At 35.7% G+C, this 22,677-nt stretch overlaps 1 protein-coding gene across 3 annotated transcripts in view; it reads right to left on the bottom strand.

Moving 5' to 3' along the window:
* Nucleotides 1-22,677, bottom strand: part of Stag1 (STAG1 cohesin complex component) — a 329,217-nt gene that overhangs the window by 154,432 nt on the left and 152,108 nt on the right. For all 3 annotated transcript variants that reach the window (XM_085689622.2, XM_085689621.2, XM_085689623.2), the window contains one exon: nucleotides 18,695-18,771. In XM_085689622.2, coding sequence (XP_085545748.2) covers nucleotides 18,695-18,771 — 77 coding nt within the window. The remainder of the gene's footprint in view (nucleotides 1-18,694; nucleotides 18,772-22,677) is intronic.

Genomic DNA, 22,677 nt, shown 5'->3' with positions numbered 1-22,677 from the left:
AAATACTATTAGTTTTATCATTTTGTTTTATCACTAAAAAAGTTGGTTAATCTGAGTGTTAAGACACAGGTCTTAGAAAAACGTAACAAAACAGATTCCAGAGATATTCAAATTCAGGTTGAAGAATTTAAAAGAAAACTAATTTCAGTGTTGCATTATAAGAATAGAGATGAACAGCCTAAGGTTTTAAGTCAACTAACCATAATATATACAGTAGACTTACAGGAATTACCCAATGCAAGAGGATCTGTTACAGCTAACTGAACACTGTGCCAATGTTAGATTTCAGTAAATTCAAGAAAGCAGTATTTGCGTATGACATGCATTCACCTTTTGTGAAAGGAATTTTAAATTCCTGTAGAGTTTGTAAGAGAATTATCACTAAAGATTAAATAGAACTGGCTAAAGAAGTTTTAAGGCATGCTCCAGAATTACAATGGAGTACCTGGTTCAGAGAAGAGGCTAAGATTATAAACAACAGAGTAAAGTTAGAGGTAAGGAAATCCCCCAAGATCCAATTCTTGGAGAAGGAAATCATGCCACTATACAAATGCAATCTATATGTGATGATCACACTCTGAATTTATACCGTGAAGCAGTTTGAATGCTTGGGACAAAATTAGAGAAAATGGAAAGTATATTGAGTCATTTACTAAAGTTACACAGGGCCAAAGGAAGCCTTTACACACTTTATTGACTTCAGCAGTAAATAGAATGATGCCAAATTCAGAAGCTAGACAAATAATAATTGAAAATCTGACTTTTGAAAACACTAATAATCAATGCAAAAAGATAATAAGGCCAGTAAAGGCAATATCAGCACATTTGGAAGAATAGATCTAAGATAAAACTAACATTGAAAGTCATGACCATGATGATACTTGGATAAAAGAGGTGACTTCTAGAGGTTTGAAGAAAGATCAAAATGTCAAGTGTTTCAATTGTGGCACCTTAAAAGGGACTGTAAACAGGGAGTTCATAGAAAACATGATTATTATTTTTCTAATAATCAGTTCAGAACAGCCTTCCCTTCTGCATTAAGCAGAAGGTGTAAGAAAAGCAGACAATGGACTAATGAATGTAGGTCAACAAGAGATATTCAATGTAATCCTTTGCCTTCAGGAAATCCATGAGGGGACTTCTGCAAGACCCTATGCCAAATCCGGATCAGTTGTTTTCTGCCATGGCAGAAGAAACGCCTTTCCAGAGCAATGAAAGAAACTAAGGCTTATTGTAATAAACCATACTGCTCTGAATAAAAAAACAGTTATACAAAAGAGAACAAAAAAAAAAGTCAGGAGAAACCATAAAGCAAGTATTTTGAAAAACTTCTATAAATTAACAAAGACCAAAACTAAAAATATAAATAAATGATCTCATTGAAGGTCTGGAAGACAGAGGGGGAATGTAACAATTTCATCAGAATCTTGGCAACCAAATTGGCTTCTTCAGAACACAAATATTCAGATTATAGGGATCAGAACTTAATCTCAGGAAAAACAAAGCATGAGATGGGTGGAATGTATAAGACCAGAAGGACAGAGAGGAATCTTAAAAACATACATATGTGGCAAACATAGCAATGAAATTATGGGGATGTGATTTGTTATAGCAATGGACTAATAAGATTAACATTCTCCCAATCACAGAAGCAAGCCATAAATTGTTGTATAATTCTGAGAAAAATATTACAAATTATTATAAAGAGCAGTCACTGACCATTCAGGCTGTACATGAACAGGGCACAACAGCTGCTGCTATTTCAGAGGCACCAACAACTCTACCTTTAAAATGTTTGACTGACAAACCTATATGGGTTAATGAATGGCCTTTAACAACAGAGAAACTGCAGCCTTTAGAACAGCTGGCAGAGAAGAAATGAAATGGTCAGCATATTGAAGAATCAACAAGCCCTTGGAATTTTTCTGTATTTGTTGTTAAAAAGAAATCTGGAAAATGGAGAGTGGTAACAGATCTAAGAGTTGTTAATAAGCTGATTTGGCCGGGCTCTTTACAGTCTGGAATTTCTTTGCTGTCCCTATTGCTTAAAAAAAAAAAAAAAAAAAGGCCTTTTATAGGTAATGATTTAAAAGACTGTTTCTTCATTATACCTTTACAAGAAAATAGAAAAAAAAATTGCCTCCATAGTGCCTACTTATAATAATTCTCAGCCTGCTAAGAGTTAGCAAAGGAAGATTTTCCCACAAGGAATGTTAAATAGCCCTACCCTCTGCAAATATTTTGTAAGTCAGCAATTTTCTGAACCTATAGTTTACCATTACATGGATGATATATTACTAGATGACTCAAATGTAGATACTATAAAAAGAATGTTTGAATAAGAAAATTTTGCCTTGTTGGGGATTACAAATTGCTCTTGGAAAATACAAAGAGCAGATTCTATTATTTAGGCTATAAAATAGGTCTAAAAAATTAGATCCAAAAGGCACAAATTAGGAGAGATTGATTGCAGACTCTCAATGACTACAAAAATCACTAGGGGACATTTCCCATCCACAGTACACTATTGTGATATCCTTGATGAATTGATTAAACAAAACCTTAGATGTTGAAAAGGATTTAAATAGTCCCAGGAAATTATCAGCTGAAGTTGAGAGAGAACTGGCTTTGATAGAGGAAAAATTACAGAAGTCACATGTGGATCATATGGATCTGAATCTTAGCTACATTCTGGTTATATATCCTCCAAACATTCCCCTACAGAATTTTAATGTAAGGGGAAGATACTATCTTAGAATGGATCTTTTTACCACAAAAACCAAGTAAAAACTTAAAAACTTATGTGGAAAAGGTCTCTGAATTAATTCTAAAAGAAAAATTGAGACTTCTTCAATTAGTGGGAATAAGCCTAGCAGATATTGCAGTATCTTTTAATAAGGATGAAATTGACAATTTATAAGAATAAAGCAAGCCCTGGCAAAGAGCTTGAAGTTAATTTTTTTTAGCCATTAACAACAATTACCCCAAAAAGAAAGAGAATTTAACTTACAAAGAGAAATAACTGGATTCTTGCATTGTACAGGACATATCTATAACTTCAGCACCTACATTCTACATTGAGGCAAATTAATCAGGAAAGGCAGTTTGCAAATTTAAAAATTTAAGTACAGAGAGTAAAAGCCTTTTGGTTCCATCTGAAAGAATAGTATGTTTTTTTCATTGTACTCAGGGATTTTTAAGAAACTCTCAATATAGTTTCTGATTCAAAATATGGAGAAAGTGTTTTGCATATTGTTGAATTTATACCAGATGATACAGAATAGACATTTATTATTTCTTCAGTTACAAGATACAATCAGGAATAGGAATCATCCCACATACATAATACACATCTGAACTTATATGGGTCTCCCAGGTCCTGTAACACAAGGTAATACAGAACTTCATCAATTATTGATCGGAAATGTGCTGGAAGGCCTCAGAATTTCATGAAAAACATCATGTCAAATAGCAAAGTTTTTTTTTTCTTTTAAAAAAGAGTTTTCCATCATGTGGAAATAAACCAAGGAGATTATAAGGAAATGTCCTCCGTGTTTTTTATACAACCAAATATCACTGCCTGCAGGTGGTAACCCAAAGGGTACTCTAAGGAATAAAATCTGGCAGATGGATGTGATCCATGCTGTAGAATCTGGAAACCAAAAATACGTAAACCACACCATTGATACCTATTCAGATTTTTAACGCACAACTGCTACGAGGTTGTAAAATGCTGATTTGGCAATCATACATTTGCTAGAAGTTATGGCCATCATGGGTATACTTGTACAAATAAAGACAGACAATGGTATACCATATGTCCCTAAGAAAATTAAACAGTTTTTTTGTTTAATATAAGCAGGTATACTAAACAATCCTATAGGTAAGATATAAATGATATTTTAAATGAAGAGAAAAAGATGATAAATATCCCCAGATATAGATTACAAAATGTTTTAGCAATTTTGAATTTTTAAAATGCTAATGGGAAAGGAATAAGAGCTGTGAAGAGATATTGGACAGTAGAAAAAAGTATAGAATTAAATCAACCCATATACTTTAAAGATGTAATGACCTAATAATGGAAATCAGGGCTTTTGATACATTAAGGAAGGGGTTTTCTTTTGCTTCTACAGGAGAAGAAAAGCTATGAGTACCATCAGAATTAATAAAGATTCGATTTGAACAGGAGACACTTCTTAATTAGAAGTGATGATAGTTCATTAAGTACCATGTCTGTTTAATCAAAACTAACATATAAAACTAACAAATGCTTTTCATTTGATTAGATATAACTTGGCAAAAAAGAATTGCCCCAAGTGCTTTGTTTCTGTCTTTTCAGGAGAATAAAGGTATCCATGTAAGGAATCTGAAGACCACTCGACAAATGAGACATCTGAAGAAAAAGGAAAAATCATCCAGAAAAAAATGTCACGAGTAAAAGAATAAATTGGCCGACTGGTATATAACATTTCCAACAGAATAAAATTTCATATATCTTCCCAAATGATTGTTACTGTTGTTATCTATAAACACATAATGCAAATGATCTCTTTGTAGTCCCAGTCTAATGAAAGATTAAAGGTGGCTTTGGAGTTGAAGTGTGGTTTTCTCTTTCTCTATACCAAAGCATGCTTATTAAAGTGAAATCCAAAATCTCTGTCTCATGTCAGAAACCCACTTGATATGGGACAGAAGAAAATAAAAAATTTAAGGACTGTTTTATGGCCACTAATCTCATAATTCTTTGGTATTATACTGACTCTAAAAGCTTTTTAAGGTATAAACTTTGTAAGATTAATGCATACACACATCTTTTGTCATGTTAATAATGGCCATATAGAGAAATAACTAATTATAGAAAAGTTTCATCTACCTTCCTATACATGATTTCAGATACTGGACAACAAACAATAAACCTACTTCTTTCAGGACTTGACAATTAACCCTCACCCCTGACAGCAGGAAGCAAATTTAACAAAACAATGTCCACATTCCTAAGAGCTGGGTGGGTGGTTTTTGTTCTTTCACTGGGCTATGGTATTTGTCCTTGTTTAGAGGGGCTGGTTACAAGTTGTTATTGGTTATGGTCAGGAAAAAAGTTGATCAAAGAAGATTAGATTTAGAGTTCTTGTTCTATCAATAAAAAAGGGAAATATAAATTTGATAGAATAAAAGGGAGGATTATTTAATCTACTCTGAAAAAAAGAGAGGATATAGATTTGATAAGATAAAAAGGTAGATTATTGAATCTACTTTTAAAAAACTACTTTTAAATGCTTTACCTTGTATTAAATCTTTGTATACTGTACACAAATTTTGCATATTGATACAAATTTGATATTAATTTTGTTAGATCATATGATACAAGCATTTCTACTCTTGTTCAAGGTATTAAACTATATTATTATTACCAACTGTTTAGGATAATAAGGAAAAGCAGGTTAGTAGTTAATTAACTACTATAATTGAATACTTGAACATATAGTTACATTAGGTATGTTTTCAAGATCAAACCAACATATATTTTAGGCTAGATGGTGGTGGCACATGCCTTTAATCACAACACTTGGGAGGCAGAGGCAGGCAGATCTCAGTAAGTTCAAAGCCAGCCTGGTCTAGGACAACTAGAACACAGAGAAAACCTTTCTTGAAAAACCAAAGGAAAATGAAAAGATATATTTTAAATAGACAGATCATCTTCAAACACTTCAAGAGATATACAGAATATGGTATTTAAGATATTTAAATAACAGGTTCTTTTTTCATGACAATGACAATGAGACATGTCTGCTCCTGGAAGCACTAATCTACTTTAGAGAACATAATGGGCAACAAAGAAACTCCATATGGAGTTCACTTTGTGGCAAAAGTAAGTCACGGGGCAAGAAAATGATCTTGTTTTGAATGCTGACAGTATGGTTTCCTAACTGGAGAAGCAGGATACAAAACAAAGTGACAGCCAAACACTGTCAAGACAAGAAGGGACAGCCCTTTAGAATGCCCTGACTCACAGAATATCTGTTGGATATGCTAGGCCTGTAAGCCAAAGGGGGATTACCTAACACTAAAGAGAAACTCTGGTGACTGTTTAAGCAGCCAGTTGGTTCTGTCATTTCTTACATTTTTTGGAAGTTGCTTGCTTGCACGTTCTGCTTACTCAGCGAATATTATTTCCTTCTTGGGTCTCTGAGGGAGTTGATGACTAATAGTTACAGGCTTCCTTGTTTGCCAGATTCAGAAAGCAAGTTATAAAAGAAAGTAAATTAGGTACAAGACTTTGGACTTACCAAGATAAAACAGATATGGAGTATTTTCTCTGAATTTGTCAAAAGCAAATGGAGTAGACATTGTTGAGGTATTTAGTGCCTGTATATATTGAATATAGTTATTGTACTTATTGTAGTCTTTCTTTTATTAGTTAAAGCCTTCTTCTATTTTAGACAAAAAAAGGGGAAATATAGGGTATATTATTTGTGCTTTAATAAATTAAGCTTGCTTGAAGATCAGAGAGGAAATCAGTGATGCTACTCAGCTATATATGCCAGGAAGTGGAGGCACATACCTCTAATCCCAGGAATCCAGATGGATCTCTGTGAGGCCAAGGCCACCCTGGGCTACACAAGAGTAAATCTGTCAAAAAGAGAAACAGAGCTCATACAAAGGTGATCTCAGCACTTGGGATCACATGCCTTAAACCCAGTACTATGGAGATGGTCAAAGAGAGAAATAAAGAGGGGAAGAGACAGGAACTCAGTAGAGTGTAAAGTATGGAGTGTGGAGTGTGAAGTCTTCATGATTCGTGGAGACAGAATGCTGTCATTTTCTGGCTGAGGTAAATGTAAGAGTCAGTGTGATGCAGGAGGATCATCTGTCTAAGTGTTACTTTCATTGGTTTAAAAAAGAAACTGCCTTGGCTTTTTGATAGGCCCGTGTAATTATTTCGGGTAAAGCTAGTCCTGTGGCGGGACGCAGCCTGCTGCTCCTTTTATAAGTGACGCCCAACGTGGATACCTAAAGCCACGAAAAACTTGAGAGGGCTTTAAAAGCAATTCTAGACACAAATATAGAGTTTTACACAGCTTTTTGCTGTTTGCTAGCGCATGCTGTAGAGAGATTTCCTGATTCAGCAACATTACCAGAAAAAAAAAGTGTCATTTTAAAATGCAGCTTCCTGGGCCCTGCCGCCAGTGCAAACCTGCTATGGTGTGTCCGCTCAGAATGGGGAGGAAAGTAGCTGAGACCATGCCCTTGGCTCAGCTCTTCCTGCCTGGGCAGATGGGGAAATCAGGCTTGGGCAAGCAGGAGAACATGGTGGATTTCTGCCACCAGATTAGGCTGTAATTGAGATAAAAAGTTCATTCTCAGAGTTAAAGTGCTGAGTATGGTTCATACCTGTCGGCGAATTAAAAAAAAAAAAAGCCGCACAGTTTTAAAACGCCGGCTTTCTGGGCTATGCTATTACTGTGACCTCTGTCTCTTGCGGGAGACAGAGAATTTGGATGGGGTTTTGTGAGTAAAGTGCTAAGCCTTGCTTGATGGCCATGTGGACTGCTTTGTGCCTGGAACTATGCTCGGCTCAGGGGCACCAAATGGATCTGAGGCAGGAGCAGCTGCTCCACGCTGAACTGTGCTGATCTCAGGTAAGAACTGTTGTAATTTTCAAAATAACAGTACAGGTAAAGTTTAGACTGGGCAGGAAATAGGTGGTACCGTATTCCCTCTACATGGCAAAACTTTAGTGTTTAAGAAGTGCTTAGCATTTTAAGAAGTGTTCCTGTACAGTAAAAAAAAAAAAAGTCACAGGCAATGCAATAAGACAGATTCAGACATAAAAGATCTTTAAATGGGTCATAGTATTAGACATACAAAGGCTTGGGAGAGAGAAGAAAAAGAATATAGAGAATAAAGTTAATCCCTTAAAAAAAAAAGGTAAAGTCTTTAAAGAGACAGAGTACAGATAGTTATAGATTAAAAGAAATAAAAAAAAGCCACGTAAAAATGGAAAATTCTCAGAGACCCTGGATTCTGTGTATTATTGTGTTTTCTTTAAAAATTTCTGACTGTGAAGGAACTAAGTACAGAGAGACATTTCATTATATGGGCTGCCAAGCTAAACCAGAATGGATAACATAAGGGTATTATGACTTCAGAATTTGAGTCTAAAAATATGATGCTTTGGAAAAGAGGGTCTTCTTTTGTTTTCACAGAGGATGAGACACTGTGGATTGCTTCTATCCCAATATGGTATGACAGACAATGTCCTCCTAAAAGGTTGCTGTGAACACTTAAAAAAATTACTTCATTCAACGGGCAACTGAGAAGAGCCTAGCACACAGGTTATACCATGAAAGACCTGATTAACAGCGTCCTAATACAGCAGAAAGAAGTTTGCAGAGAAATAACTACGTCCATATTCCAAGATATTGTATATAAATGTTCTTTTACATTTAAAGAGGGATACGATACAGATACGAATAATCTGCATTGGTATAAATTTTGCCTTATTGATAAAAATTTGAGGTCATTTTTGTTATATGTATATGTATTGATTAAGATCATATATGTATATGACCTTGATTAAGGTATTGTGATTGTGTAGTTCATTTAAGAATGTAATGTATAATTAGGATAATCATTGATAATAATCAAACTTTTAGTCATGTTAGTTAGATTTTTTTAGATATAAAAAGAGATATATTTCAGTTAGATAAGCATTCTTCATATCTTTCAAAGCCTACAGAATATGGCATTTAATGTTTTAATAACATAGTGTTTTCATGACAATGAGACACGTCTGCTCCTGGCAGCACCAGTTACTTCAAAAGGGAGATGGGCATCAAAGAGGCTCTTTATGTAGTTTGCTACCCATTTGGGAAAGAAACTGCTCTTGTCTGGACTGTTGCATAAACTGGACACAAAGAACTCGCAGACAGAGGTCTGCTGATCTTGCCTAAAGGTGGATGGTCTTTCAGAGTTCCTGCTTCATGAAAGAGTCTGCGAGACATTCTGAAGTTCACAAAAGAAAATGACTGAACTGTCTTTGAAATTTCCTGCTTCATGGAAATGTTTGCTGAATACAATGGACCTGTAGGCTAAAGATGGATGCCCCAACGGTTAAAAAAAACTTTGGCTGACTGTCTAGGCAGCGAGTTGTCTCTGTCATGTCTAGAGTTTGGTAGTTGCTTACTTCTTGTTTACTTAGGTAATATTATATCCTTCTGGAGTCTTTGAGGGAGTTGAAGAATAGATAGATAGTTATAGTTTTCCTTAGTTATGATAAAAGATAAAATAGATATAAATATTGTAACTGTAAATCTTGCTTGATAACTATTTTGTTATATGTAATTTTACTGTTAAAGTTAAAGCCTTTCTTTTCTGTTTAAACAGAAAAAGGGGGAAAGATGTAGGAGAGTCATCTGTCTATGTGTTACTTTCATTGGTTAAATAAACAAATTGCCTAGGCTTTTTGATAGGGCATGATTTAGATAGGTGGAGTATACTGAACAGAATGCTGGGAGAAAGAAGCACAGTCAGGCAGATGCCATGAATCTCTGGCCCAAAACGGATGTAGATAAACTCATCCCGGTAAGCCTCAGTCACATGGTGATATACAGATTATTAGAAATGGGTTAATAAAGATGTGAGAGTTAGCCAAGAAGAGGCTAGATATAATGGGCCAGGCAATGTTTAAATGGATACAGTTTCTGTGTAATTATTTTGGGTAAAGCTAGTCAGGTGGCAGGACACAGCCTGTTGGTCCTTTTACACCAGTGCCTGCCTGCTTTGCTTTTCTGATCTTTGGATTGAACCCCAATATCTGTCTCTGGGTTTTTATTATTTGTGCTATAAGAAGAAATTAGTTAAAAGCTAAAGCCACGTCAAAGGCTAAATGTATTCTAGCTTGTCTGTATAGGAGAGTAAAGAGAGTTTGTGCTCAATCAAAATCATTTTAACAGAGCAGAGGAACAAAAGAATTCTCACTTTTGGTGAAACAGGTTAGTAGTAAGTGGTAATCTTCAACTGAAAAGCAAGGAGCCCAGCTTGCCTGTTTTGATCTTCCTCCTGCATAAACAAAAAATCTTAATCTGATGGGCACTAGGACAGGGAGTAGCAAATGAATCAAAATCAGCGTAGAAGCAAACATTCATTACAACTGAGAGAAGAGGAATTAAGAGCCTCTGTATCAGAAGAGTAGTAACAAAAATACTGCTTTGGGCTGTACATCTTACAGATATCAACCAAAGAACTGTTAGCTTGAAGATAAACAGAAAACTACCTTTTTGTCTCTAAGACAAAAGCAAGAGACTGGCTGCTATAAATAGACGAAACAAGAAGCTGAAAGTGTATAAGTGGCTGTAGAAATACACAGTACCATTAAGACCCAGGCAGGACCATGAATATTCTCATCATTGTTACCAGGCAGCAAGCAAACGTGTATTACAACTTGTAGGAGACAAAGTGAGGAAGTGATTTCTTCTGTGGCACTAAGGTACAAAGCAGAAGTCTCTTGAGGTTTAACATAATAGGAAAAAACCTACCAATAAATGTATCCATTATCATTCACTAAAGAAGCTTCTCTCTACATCAAAAGAAAGCCATTACAGGCAATCACAACTAAACATATCAAAAGAAAATAGGAACTCCAACACCAATGGATATATCTGCAACACAACATCTACATCAATATCTCAGAGAACATCACAGAACACAGGCAAGAAAGTTCACAGTGCTGATATTCTCGGTTGTCAACTTGATTACATATGGTATTAACTAATATCTAAGAAGAGGGGTGCACCTGTGATGGGGTTTGTCTTAATTAAATCATTTAACGCGGGAAGATCTACTTTTAATCCTTCCCTTGGTAGACAGTCATTGGTTTAGCTGGACCACAGCCTGTAAGCTATTCTAATAAATCTCTCTCTCTCTCTCTCTCTCTCTCTCTCTCTCTCTCTCTCTCTCTCTCTCTCACACACACACACACACACACACACACACACACAGAGTGGGGGGGCACAAGAGGTAAACATACTAGACTAACAGACCTGATGATCTGAATTCCATCCCTAGGAATAACTGAAGGAGAGAACGAAACCCAAAGACATTCTCTGACTTCCCCATGAGACCTAAGGTACATGCACACTTTTATTCAACCATGCCTCCAACCCCAAAACATGAAGGCCACTGTAAAGTAGAACTATCTTCTCAACCCCTTGAAGAGAACTTGAGGGAATGGGATGGTCGAGATGGAGGGGGACAGATATGAGAGCAAGGAAAGAGATAACTAGATTGGGGTGCCATTATGGGGTTGGCAAGAAGCCTGGCTCTAGAGAAATTCCCAGGAATCCATAAGGATGGCCCCAGTTAAGACCCTAGGAAATAGTATAGAGGATGACAAAACTGACATTGTCCTGTATTCAGATTGATGATTATCTTAAATATCACCATAGAACCTTCGTCCACAACAGATGGAAACAGAGGCAGAGTCCCCAATGGAACAGTGGACTGAACTCCCAAGGTCCAGCTGAAGAGCAGAAGGAATAATAATATGAGCAAAGAAATCAAGACAATGAGGGGTTCATCCACTGAAGCAGTTTACCCTGGGCTAATGGGAGCTCATAAATTCCAGTGAGACTGGGAAGGAACAAGCATAGAACCAAGCTAGTCCCTCTGAATGTGATTGAGAGTTGTATAGCTGCAGCAGACTGAGGGGCCACTGGCAGTGGCACTAGGATTTGTCTCTGCTGTACATACTGGCTTTTTAGGATCCTATTCTCTTTGGATGTATACCTTGCCCAGTGTAGATGTAGTGGGGAGGGCCTTGAACTGTCCACATGGAAAAGTGCTTTGCCCTCCTTTAGGATTGGAGGGGGGTGGGGTAGGAAGGTGTGTGGAGGGAATGGGAGGAAAGGAGGAAATGGGAATTTGGATTGGGTATTAAAAAAAAATCTAATAAAAAATACCATTCTGATTTTAGCATGATTGACTCAATGGGTTTATCTATGACAGGAAACAAAAAAGTAACTGTTTGCCACCAAAAAGGCAAATTTGTGGATTTTATTTTATTTTTGACAAAGGGACTTACTATATAGGCCAGGTTGGCCAGGAACTCTCTATGTAGACCAGGATGTCCATGAAATTATGAAGATCAGTCTGTCTCTACTTCCCAAGAACTAAGACTAAAGACTTGTATCCCCATGCCCAGCAAGAGCCAAATTTTAAGTTTAGGAATGCCTTATTCATCTGCAACATACAAGGAAATAATCACTCTCAAAACAATTTATATAGAAAATCCAAATTTTGGACTTTAATTCATAACGATAATTACAAAATAAAGCTTATTAATTTAAATTCAAATTACATCTAGTAATTGGGAGAATAGCTCAGTTGTTAAAGTATCTGCTTATCAACCATGAAGATTTGAATTCATTCCCAAAACTCAAATAAAAGAGCTGGTGATGGTGTCATAGTCTTATAAACACAGATCTTGGGAAGTGAAATATGCAAATCCCTGAAGATTGTGCTGCAGCCAATATAACTCATAAGGAAAGTCTCAAGCCAGTAAGAAACACTTTCAAAAGAGATAAATATGTTTGAGAAAGCAAGCCCAACACTATCGTCTGGACTATACACAATAGTGAATTACATGCATGTGCAAAAACTATACACATACTCACAAAACAAATCACTAAGTTCAAAAATTAAGCTTTACATTATCAATATGTGCTAAAACAACTATGTAGCAAGTGAGAAACTTTAGTAAAATCATAACTTGGTAATTATAACAAAAAATGTATTACACAAAAATATTCAGTGGTTACTACCTTAAAAAAGAATCAATCTCCACAACTCTGATGATATATACAAGCTGATTTTACAGCCTATTATGTGTAACACAACATGAAGCACAAAATGCAAAATTCTACATAAAGTATTTCTTGCTGGGATACATAGTAAGGACCAGGAAAATAGAAAGATTGCCTTAAGCAAGGATGGAAAGCAAAGCAGATGAGAAAAGATGAGAATGCAGCAAACATATGAAGAAGACAACTGTAAGAATAGAGGCAGCAGCTGTAGAAAAGAAGTTAAGAAAATATCAAAGTCTGACTCTTTAATGCACAGAGACAAAACTTGACTACAGAAAGCAAACAACAAAAGAATCTGACACACAAACTTGTACAGAGCCATGCCGCCCCAGAGCACTGAAACCTTAAGAACTCAAAAGACATGAGGCTGTGGGTTTGTACTGATGAAGTTATATTCTCTGAGGACTAGGATCTGGAGATTTTATATAAGATACTAGTCTCTGGATCACAATGAATTTGTTATCCATCATTCCTGGAGAAAACTCACTGGGCTATAAGAGTTTTCATAAGCTATCTTGACAGGATGGCCTCCAACTTCTGGATTCACCTTCCTGACTCAGCTCTCTAAGTAGTTGCTTGGTTGCAATGTATACTGCATTTCAAGCATATCCCAAAGGCCAAACTACTAAAGAGACTCCCAAAGAAAGGAAATAGAAAAGTAGAGAAACTTACAGGTATCTGAGAAGTATTTAAAATTTTTCATTACTCTCATAATGAAATGAAATGACGTATTTATTGTGTGTATGAGAGATACAGAGAGTATAAAAAGGAAACATAATTAAAAGCAAACAAAGTGGGGCTAGTGAGATGGCTCAGCAGTTGAGTACTAGTTGTTCTTCCAGAGATCCTCAGTTCAATTCACAGCAACCACATGGTGGATCACAACCATCTATAATAGGATCTGGTTGCCCTCTTCTGGTGTGCATGAAGACAGAGAACTCATGTACATAAAAAGTATAACTAAATCTTTTCAAATAAAAACAAAAAAAAGCAAGCAAAGTATATTATAAAGTGCTTGAAAATTTGCACATTAAAATCTTTTATGATACCATGACCCAGAAATCCATTAATTTTATGCATTTAATTGCATTAAAGGAGCTCCAAATTCAAGATTAGCATTATCTAAATGCTTACATTGTTGCAATCACTGCTTAACATGCAAACTCACATGTATAAAGTTTTGTATGGTCATGATAGAAACAGTTTTCAGTTTAATGTTTCCTCAGAGGAGGACCTTGGGGTTTTACTCTATGCCTATCAATACGATTTTCTTGACGTACTGCCTCCCATTGAATCTTGAGTTCAAGAAGTCCTAGTAATCCACCTGTCTCTGTCTCTCTCAGTCAGCTTTTAAGTGGGTGCTTGGGATTCAAACTCAGGTCGCAATGCATGCAAGCACTCTTACCCACAAAGCCATCATCCCAGCCCTCATTGAAGAGTTTTTAAAATACCTCATTTTACTTCAAACTTGTTTTCACATGAAAAATCTATTAGTACAGTTGTATGGACACTTACTACACAACGTGGACTTTACTACACTAAATGAGGACTCTGTACTCACATCTTCTGATGAAATGGAGCAGGCAGAACATAATACTTTCTCCACTGTTTTAATTTATAATATATTTTTAAACATAGACTTATTCAAAAAACAGTAAGCTTGGCAAATTGCCAGAGAATTAACAATACTTCCTATGAAAACTAGGGCAAGTCCTTTGAAGATTTTGAGAAAGATTGGATAGAAAGAGAGTATCTCTATAGGCAAATTTCTTATTTAATGTTTCCATTAAGTCATAAAATATTTTTAACAATGTAACATATAACAGGAAAATCTGAAACTTTAATTTGAAAAGGGAGGTAATTTGAGTTTCCAGAAATAATATGCAGCATTTTATTTATATTTTCTCAGTTTTACAATCATATTAACAACTGCTAAAAATAAAATCTCTGATGATATGAAGAGATACAGAAATAAAAAGTTTAATATTAAAATTTAAGCAAAATAGTTCAGGGAAGTACATATGATTAGAAAAGAGAAGCAATGCTAGATAGTACAGGCCTGGAGCCTGGAGCTACTCAAGAACCTAAGAAAGAAGGAGCCTAAGTATAATACCTGCCTGGGATACAGGATCAGTTCAAGGCCCAAATTGACAACTTACTGAGAAACTACTGAAAAGTGAATGTACAGACACACAAACAGAGAGACAGAAAGAGGCACACAGAAGAAAGATATAGCTCAGTGACAGCATGCTTAACAATTTGAAAGCACTACATTTAATAACAGCCATCTCCAATTAAGAGACAAAAGTTTGTGTTAAGTTGCAAACATTTTAGAAGAGCAGAAAATTAACTCACAACTTAGAATAGGACCAAGTGAATGTAATAAGTGAGGTAGACAACAAAAGGTTTCCTACATAAAGTTAATAAATGTATGGAAACTATGTCAGCTGACCTTGAAGAAACATGAGAGTTTAAATACAGAAATTTGAATTAATAAAATGGCAATTAAGCATTATGTATTGAATTATAATCTAGTGGCTAATTATAAAGAATCTAGTAAATCTACTGTCTTGAAAAACCATAAACTACTGTGGGCACTAGTTCACATCTAAGTAAGGTTATAAATAACTGTAAAAACTCCTGCATACCTAAAGTTTGTTACGTTTCTCTTGATATCAGCATGCCACAGTCTCTACCTCCAAGATGCTGGGATGAAAGGCATTCCAAGTCTTATCAACAATGTACACCTAAAATCCTAGCACTATGGAAGTTAGTGCAGTAAGACTAAGAGTTCAAGATCAACCTTAACTGACAAGAAAGTCTAAGATAGCCTAGGCTACATAACAAGACCCTGTCCCAAAATTAAAACAGTAAAACAAAATGAGCTTTTTGAATGAGTATGATAATTTGTACTAAAGAACTGAAGTAAGAGAATACTTGGGTAGTAATGTGTATTAAGAACATCTCCAAAATTAAAGCATTTTCAGTTTAACTCACCCTACCTACATCTCACTTACCAGGTGTATACAAAGAAGCAAAAATATAAGATTTTCTTAAAGTGACTGTCAAAGAAATGTATAATCTTTAACGTGTCATAAAAATTCTACTTTAAAGTATATATACCTCTCATGATCAAACTGTTACTTGTACTGTGAAAGGAAAATCATTGAAAACATTCCTTTTAAGACATACTCTCTAGAATACTACATGAAATTCTGGAAAAATACTTAGTAGTGTAAAATAAATTGTTTGTTGGACAATTTCATTCTCTGTGATTCATCATTATTCATAACTGTTTAATGTTCATAAAAAGTTTAGGAATAATTTTGTGTATACAATAACCTATTTCCCTAAGTTTTAACCATCCTCTAGTTATCTAAAGTGCGTCTACAATGAAATGACTCTCTTTGTAAGAAATGCTTTGTTTATCTCTGTATTCCCTTCAGTTTTATCAGAAATAACTTAGTTTTCTGATTTATTTCCTCTTAATGAAGTGGCTATCAAGTTTTATTATATATTAGAGTCAAACAGTCATCAAAATCACTTCCATGAAATTTTACATATAAATCACCAATGTTCCACAAATCATTAAAAATATCTATGTGGGTGAAAGCTAAGAACCTGAACTTTTCAAGGATTAGGTGAGATAGTGGCAGCAAAGTTTGGCAACTCCGTTCATAAATTCACACTATTGCTTAGAACAAATGTTAGTACACTAAAGATTGAAGGAACTCTTTGATTTCAATCACCTGTATTATAATCTTGGCATTGTTGAGGTAGTTGACAGGCTGAAGAATAAATCTACCAGCTAACATATCACATGGGTTCACCTTCTTTTGCCATATTTAAATTATTTTTTAATATTTAAATTCTTGAATACACTATATAAAAATTCTTTATTTGTTTGTTTCTTTGTGTAGTCTTGACTGTTCTGGAACTAGCTCTGTGAACCAGGAGGGTCTGGAGCTCAGAGAAACGCCTTCTTCTGTTTCTCTGAGTGCTATGATGCCCTACCACTACATGGCTAGATATAAATTCTTAACATAATGAGAATTTAATTGACTGAAAAGTATCTCTATAAAAATATTTCAAAATTCCAAAGTTTATTAGATTTTAAGTTAAAGTAGCACACATTTCTTATATTCCATCACAAACCAAAAAGGCCATATAGAGGATCCTTGTAATTCAACTCATTAACATTTGATACAGTTCGTTTGCCCCTAGAATGGCACACGAAGTGGTAGCTTCATGGAGTTCTTGGAGTCACTGAGACTGCACTCAAAAGGAATGTGGGGGAAGTTTCCTCTCTTGTCTTGCTCCCTGACCATGACATGTTTGGAAAGTGTTTTTGCCTTGATAAGCTGAAGTGCCACAAAACTAATGGGATCAGGTAAATAGATAATAGCGGAAACCTACAAAAGCATCAGCCAAAATAAAAGTTTCCTCTTCATAAATTAATTAACTTAGATATTAGTCTTAGGAATCTGAACTATACAGTATTTCATATAAAACATATAGATATTCACACCAACTGGGAAAAAATAAAATATAAACAATGTCATCTAAGACAAAATCAGTTTTTATGATCAAACAAATTGAAGGATTAAAAAATCTAAAAATTTAAGAGGTGTTTTGAACACAAAATTAAAGAAGAGAAATTGGGGCTGAAGAGATGAATAAACCATTAGAGCACTGGCTGTTCTTCTGGGGACCCGGGTTCAATTCCCATGACTGCCATGACATCTCACAACCTATCTATAGCTCGTTTCAAGAGGTCTGACACCCTTACATAAACACACATGCAAGAAAAACATAAATTTATATAAGATAAAAATAAATCATTAAAAATTTAAAAAAGGAAGAGAAATTGAAGATATAAAAATGCATGAATAACAACTCATTTAATTCCCATAGAATATGACTAAAATATGACCTAAAAGATGTAGGCAGAGTATTTCTGTAATTGAGAACATGTAAAATACTTTCGGTGGGAAACACAAGATAAATTGTGACAATCTGATTGGAAGGGCATCACTTAAATTATACATATATGACAGTTAAATTATACAATGACATATTTGTATTGCTTTATTCAAATAGAAATTGATAATAATAAAAACAGAGCAAATCACAAAAATTAATCTAGAGAAGATAATTCTGTTATTGCCAAAAAGGGAACATCTTCTAGGAAATAGAAATCTTCCAGAAATCAAAAGGATACATGAGAAGAAAAAGAGAATACAAGAACTAACGTTACCACAAATACAATATAAAAATTAAACTGTGAAAGAGTTTCCTAATCTTATAATACATCAGAACTAGTAACTGTGATTAGCTTGTGAAGAATAAGAATAGAGCCATGTATTCTAAATGGAAATTAGAGCACTCAAGCAGCATGTTCCAGAAGCACACAAGTGTGTGGAAAGTCTAGAAAGTGAGAAGATTCTGTGCCACATAAGTTTCGAGAAATTTTTGATTAAATACAGCTAAGCAGAATTTTCTGCACTAGATTTCTAACAAACTTAAATAATATGTCTCAATAATGTCCAATATAGGTTTACATACAACACTTCTCAAATTTACCCAACCCTTAACCATTTTCCCTCTAAAGCATTTAAGAAAGGTAGCATTTCATGTTGGAAATAATTAAATGAAGTCGGGAATTGGAGATTGTCAGACTTAATGCAAAATGTTAACTTTAATTCAGGCCTTTATAAATACTATTGTCTTCTTTTATGCACCAAGCCTAAAATTTTTTGGACTAATCAACATATTTAACAATTTAAAGGTATATGAAATCAATTTGTGCAGATATTGGAATATTATACCTCATCAAATTCTTCAGTCATTTTTCTGATGATTTCTGCATTCTGCATATTTCGAAACATCTCTATTCTGACAGTACCTGTGGAAAAATAGATTTTATAGTTAATCTTTACCTCATACTAAACAATAAACCTAATCTCATCACTATTGAATACTTAAATAAAATTATTTGAGTTTCCTGTTCATCTCAAATTTTTCATTAATTAAAAAAATTATCAGTAGAAATGTCTTGCCTACATGTACGTGCGTGTGTGTGTGTGTGTGATGCATGCAGAAGACAGATGAAGGTATCAGATACCTTAGAATGGAAATTACAGATTATTGTATACCACCGTGTGGATGTTAGAAGTCAAACCAGGTCCTCTGACAGAGCAGCCAATACTTTTGACTGCTGAGCCATTTTTCAGTTCCTCAAATTCATTTTATACCACCTATTTTAAAAGAATATATTATGCAGAAACATAACACATTTCAATTAAGTTTTTCTAAAACCAAGTGATTAGGTTCTACACAAAAATTAAAGATGAAATTTTTACTATCCTAACTCTTTTGTATTACTTTATGACTTAATTTTACCCCAAACATAATTATATAATTTATTAATATACTGATGTGAATTTTGAAGAATGTATTTTCAAGAAAAATCAATGTAATTTAAGCCTGGGGCTATACAGATCAGTGATAGAGCACTTGCATAGCACAGCATACATATGGTCATAGTACAGTCCCTAGCATGGCCTCCAGGTCTCTCCCCTTCCATACTCATCAATGTAATTTTGAGACAGGAATAATGGTAGAATGGTGGTCTAGTACGCATAAAGCACCCTGAGCTCTAGTGTTGCATAAACAAGGCACAGTGGTACATGCCAATAATCCAAGTACTTAGGAAATGAGGTAAGGGGTACCAAATTCAAGATCATTCTCTGATATATAGCAAGTTACAGGACAAATTGGACTGCATAAGATGCCATCTCTAAAGTCAAACAAAGACAAAAACCCTGTAATTTAAAGAAATTAAAAGTTTATAATGAACACTGAGGCAGAGAATCTTGACTTAATATTTTAAACAAGGTTCACATTTATTTGGGTAAGTGTAACATATTCAAAATTTTCCTTGTTTTGTTTTTGGGGTGCGTAGGTGACTCAGTGTTAAGGACACTTGCTGCCAAGCCGGATCCAAGTTTCATCCCTTGGACCCACATAGTGAAAATAGAGAATCAACTTCTACAAGCTCTCTTCTGACCTCTACATGTCCCATGAGGCATTCTCATACACACACAAATAAATAAGCAAATAAATGAATGCAATTATCTTTTTAGGCACAAGTTTAATGCTTAAAGTTTTTAAAAAACAATTTTCAAATAAACACCCCCCAACAACCCTTAGCAATTCAAGCACTTAAGAAATCATCCAATAACCATGAAAATAGTGGCCCTTATAAAACAAACATACAAAGGAGAAAATTACTCTACATGTGACCTGAATACTAGACCATAAAAGCAATACAGTTCTACTTTTTCTATGGGCTGTTGGGAACATCAAAGATACTGAGACTACAGAGACTTTGAAGTCAGGAATAGTCAATGACAAAAGAATAAGTCTTCCTGGAAAAAAAAAAAAATTGGTCCCGTAGACAAGACTTACATGATTGCGAACCTGAGCAGCAAACTGAACATAGCCCTATCAGACCCAGAGAATCAGAACTACTCCATCTGAGCTGCCATAAAATTCTTGAACCACAGAAACAGTGATAATGATAAATAATTCTGTTTTTAATCAATGAACTACAGACTAACGTGTCAAAAAGCAATAAATATGTAGTACAGATTTCTCAGGGATTTAATATACAGTCATCAGAAATGCATATTTAAAAGAATTTAAAGTATTTTTTGTGTGTATATATGTAGGAGTGTGAATATGTGCACAGGAATATGACCAGGTGCATTTGTGTGGAGGACTGACATTGACATCAAATGTCTCCATCAATTACTCTCCACCTATAACTGAGGCAAAAGCTCACTGAATCCAGAACTGATATTTGGAGTAGCCAGCTTCATCCAAGGGAGCCCCTGTTTTAGCTTCTTGTCACTGGGATGACAGACAGGTGGGTTTCCTGATAACCCAGGATTTTACGTAGATTCCAGGGAAATGAAATTCAGTTTTTATGTTTGTACAACAAACATTTTTTTCCAGAGAGCCATCTCTCATGTTCTCTGAAGTAAAGGTTCCTTAATGTTAGATGATTTTTATAAATGATTCAAGAATTTTACTAACTGTTCACTCAACAAAAATGCAAACACTGATGAAAACACTCATACATAAATGGCCACAGGTGAATCACAGTTGAGCAAATTTTAAAAAGAATAAACATCCAGTACATACTAAAAAATTATATATTAGTAAAAAAAATCAATTGATATACATACTAATATTGATGGTTTATTTTTTTAAAAAAAAAATAAAGGTTGAAGAAACAGCATCAAAACAGCAAAGTATGGGCCAGCAAGACATCTCAGGAGGTAAATATGCTTGCTTCCAGGACTGATGAAATGAGCCTGATATCAGAATCACAGTGATACAAACTGACTTCCAGGAACAGTCCACAGACTTCCACACACTGTGACAAGTGCAAGTCCACACATCTACATATATGCATAAGTACATAAAATAAGTAAATGAAATGTAACAAAATTATTTTAAAAGACATAGCATTATTCTATTTGTACAAAGTTCCAAAATGGGGCCTAATGGAACATACCTTTAATCCTAGCACTCAGGAGGCAGAAGAATATCTTTGTGAATTTAAGGCCTGATTGGTCTGCTTAGGGATTTCTAGGCTACTCACAGCAACAGAATGAAATCCTGTCTTTAAAAAAACAAACTGGATCCCAGCTTCCATCCAGAGGGCCATCGGAGGGGTGAGTTTGCTTCGGGCCCGTGGCAGGGGCCCAGCGAGGAGGAGCTCGGATTTTCCCCTGCACTGCTGGCTCCACCCTGCTAGCGTCCCCGCCAGTCATCCCAGCTTCCACCCAGAGGGCCATTAGAGGGGTGAGTTTGCTTCGGGCCTCCGGTAGGGGCCCGGCAAGGAGGACCTAGAACTTTCCCCAACCCCTTAGACTACCAGGTCAGCCTGCACTGCGAGGAGGAGCTCGGACTTTCCACGACCCCATAGGCTCCCAGGTCATCCTGCACTGCTGGCTCCACCCTGCTAGCGCCCCGGCCAGCCATCCCAGCCTCCAGCCAGAGGGCCATTGGAGGGGTGAGTTTGCTTCAGGCCCGCGGCAGGGGCCCGGCGAGGAGGACCTAGGACTTTCCCCAACCCCTTAGACTCCCAGGTCAACCTGCAGTGCTGGTTCCACCCTGCTAAACTCTCCCGCCTGCCACCCTAGCTTCCATCCAGGTACAAATTTCTACATTTCTCCCTTCCCACTGGGGACATAAAATTTCCCCAGCTCAGCTACTTTGCACACTGGGCCTGCTCTGTAGGCGCATCCCGGAAAGAGGGAGTGCCTGTGCTTCAATAGCCTACCTGAGGAAAGGTAGGCATTCTATCAGTGAACTCCCTGCCCAACAAGGGAACCTGACCCGATACCAGAAGTTCCAATAGAGAGCATTTGAACGAAGAGATGGGCAGATGCCAAGGCAAGACCTCCTCCAACAATCTGAAAAACAACATGAAAACACCAGATCCCAACGACCCTACAACAGAAGGACTTGAACACTCTAACCCAGATGAAGGGGAAAAAAGTGCCATTATGAAAGCAATAGAGTCCCTTAAACAGGATATGAATAACTCCCTTAAAGAACTGGACGAGAAGTATAACAAAAAGTTAGAAGAAATGAGTATAGAAATGGATGAGAAATATGACAAAAAGGTTGAAGAAATAAGTAAATCCGTGAATGATACCCTGAGAAACCAAGGAAAAACAATCAAACAAGTAAAGGAAACAGTCCAAGAATTGAAAACTGAAATGGAGGCAATGAA

This window comes from Myodes glareolus, chromosome 4 (assembly GCF_982192425.1).
Source record: "Myodes glareolus chromosome 4, mMyoGla1.1, whole genome shotgun sequence".
NCBI classification, from domain to species: domain Eukaryota; kingdom Metazoa; phylum Chordata; class Mammalia; order Rodentia; family Cricetidae; genus Myodes; species Myodes glareolus.
Note: the sequence above shows the minus strand (reverse complement) of the source record. Positions and strands in the feature narration are given on the sequence as shown.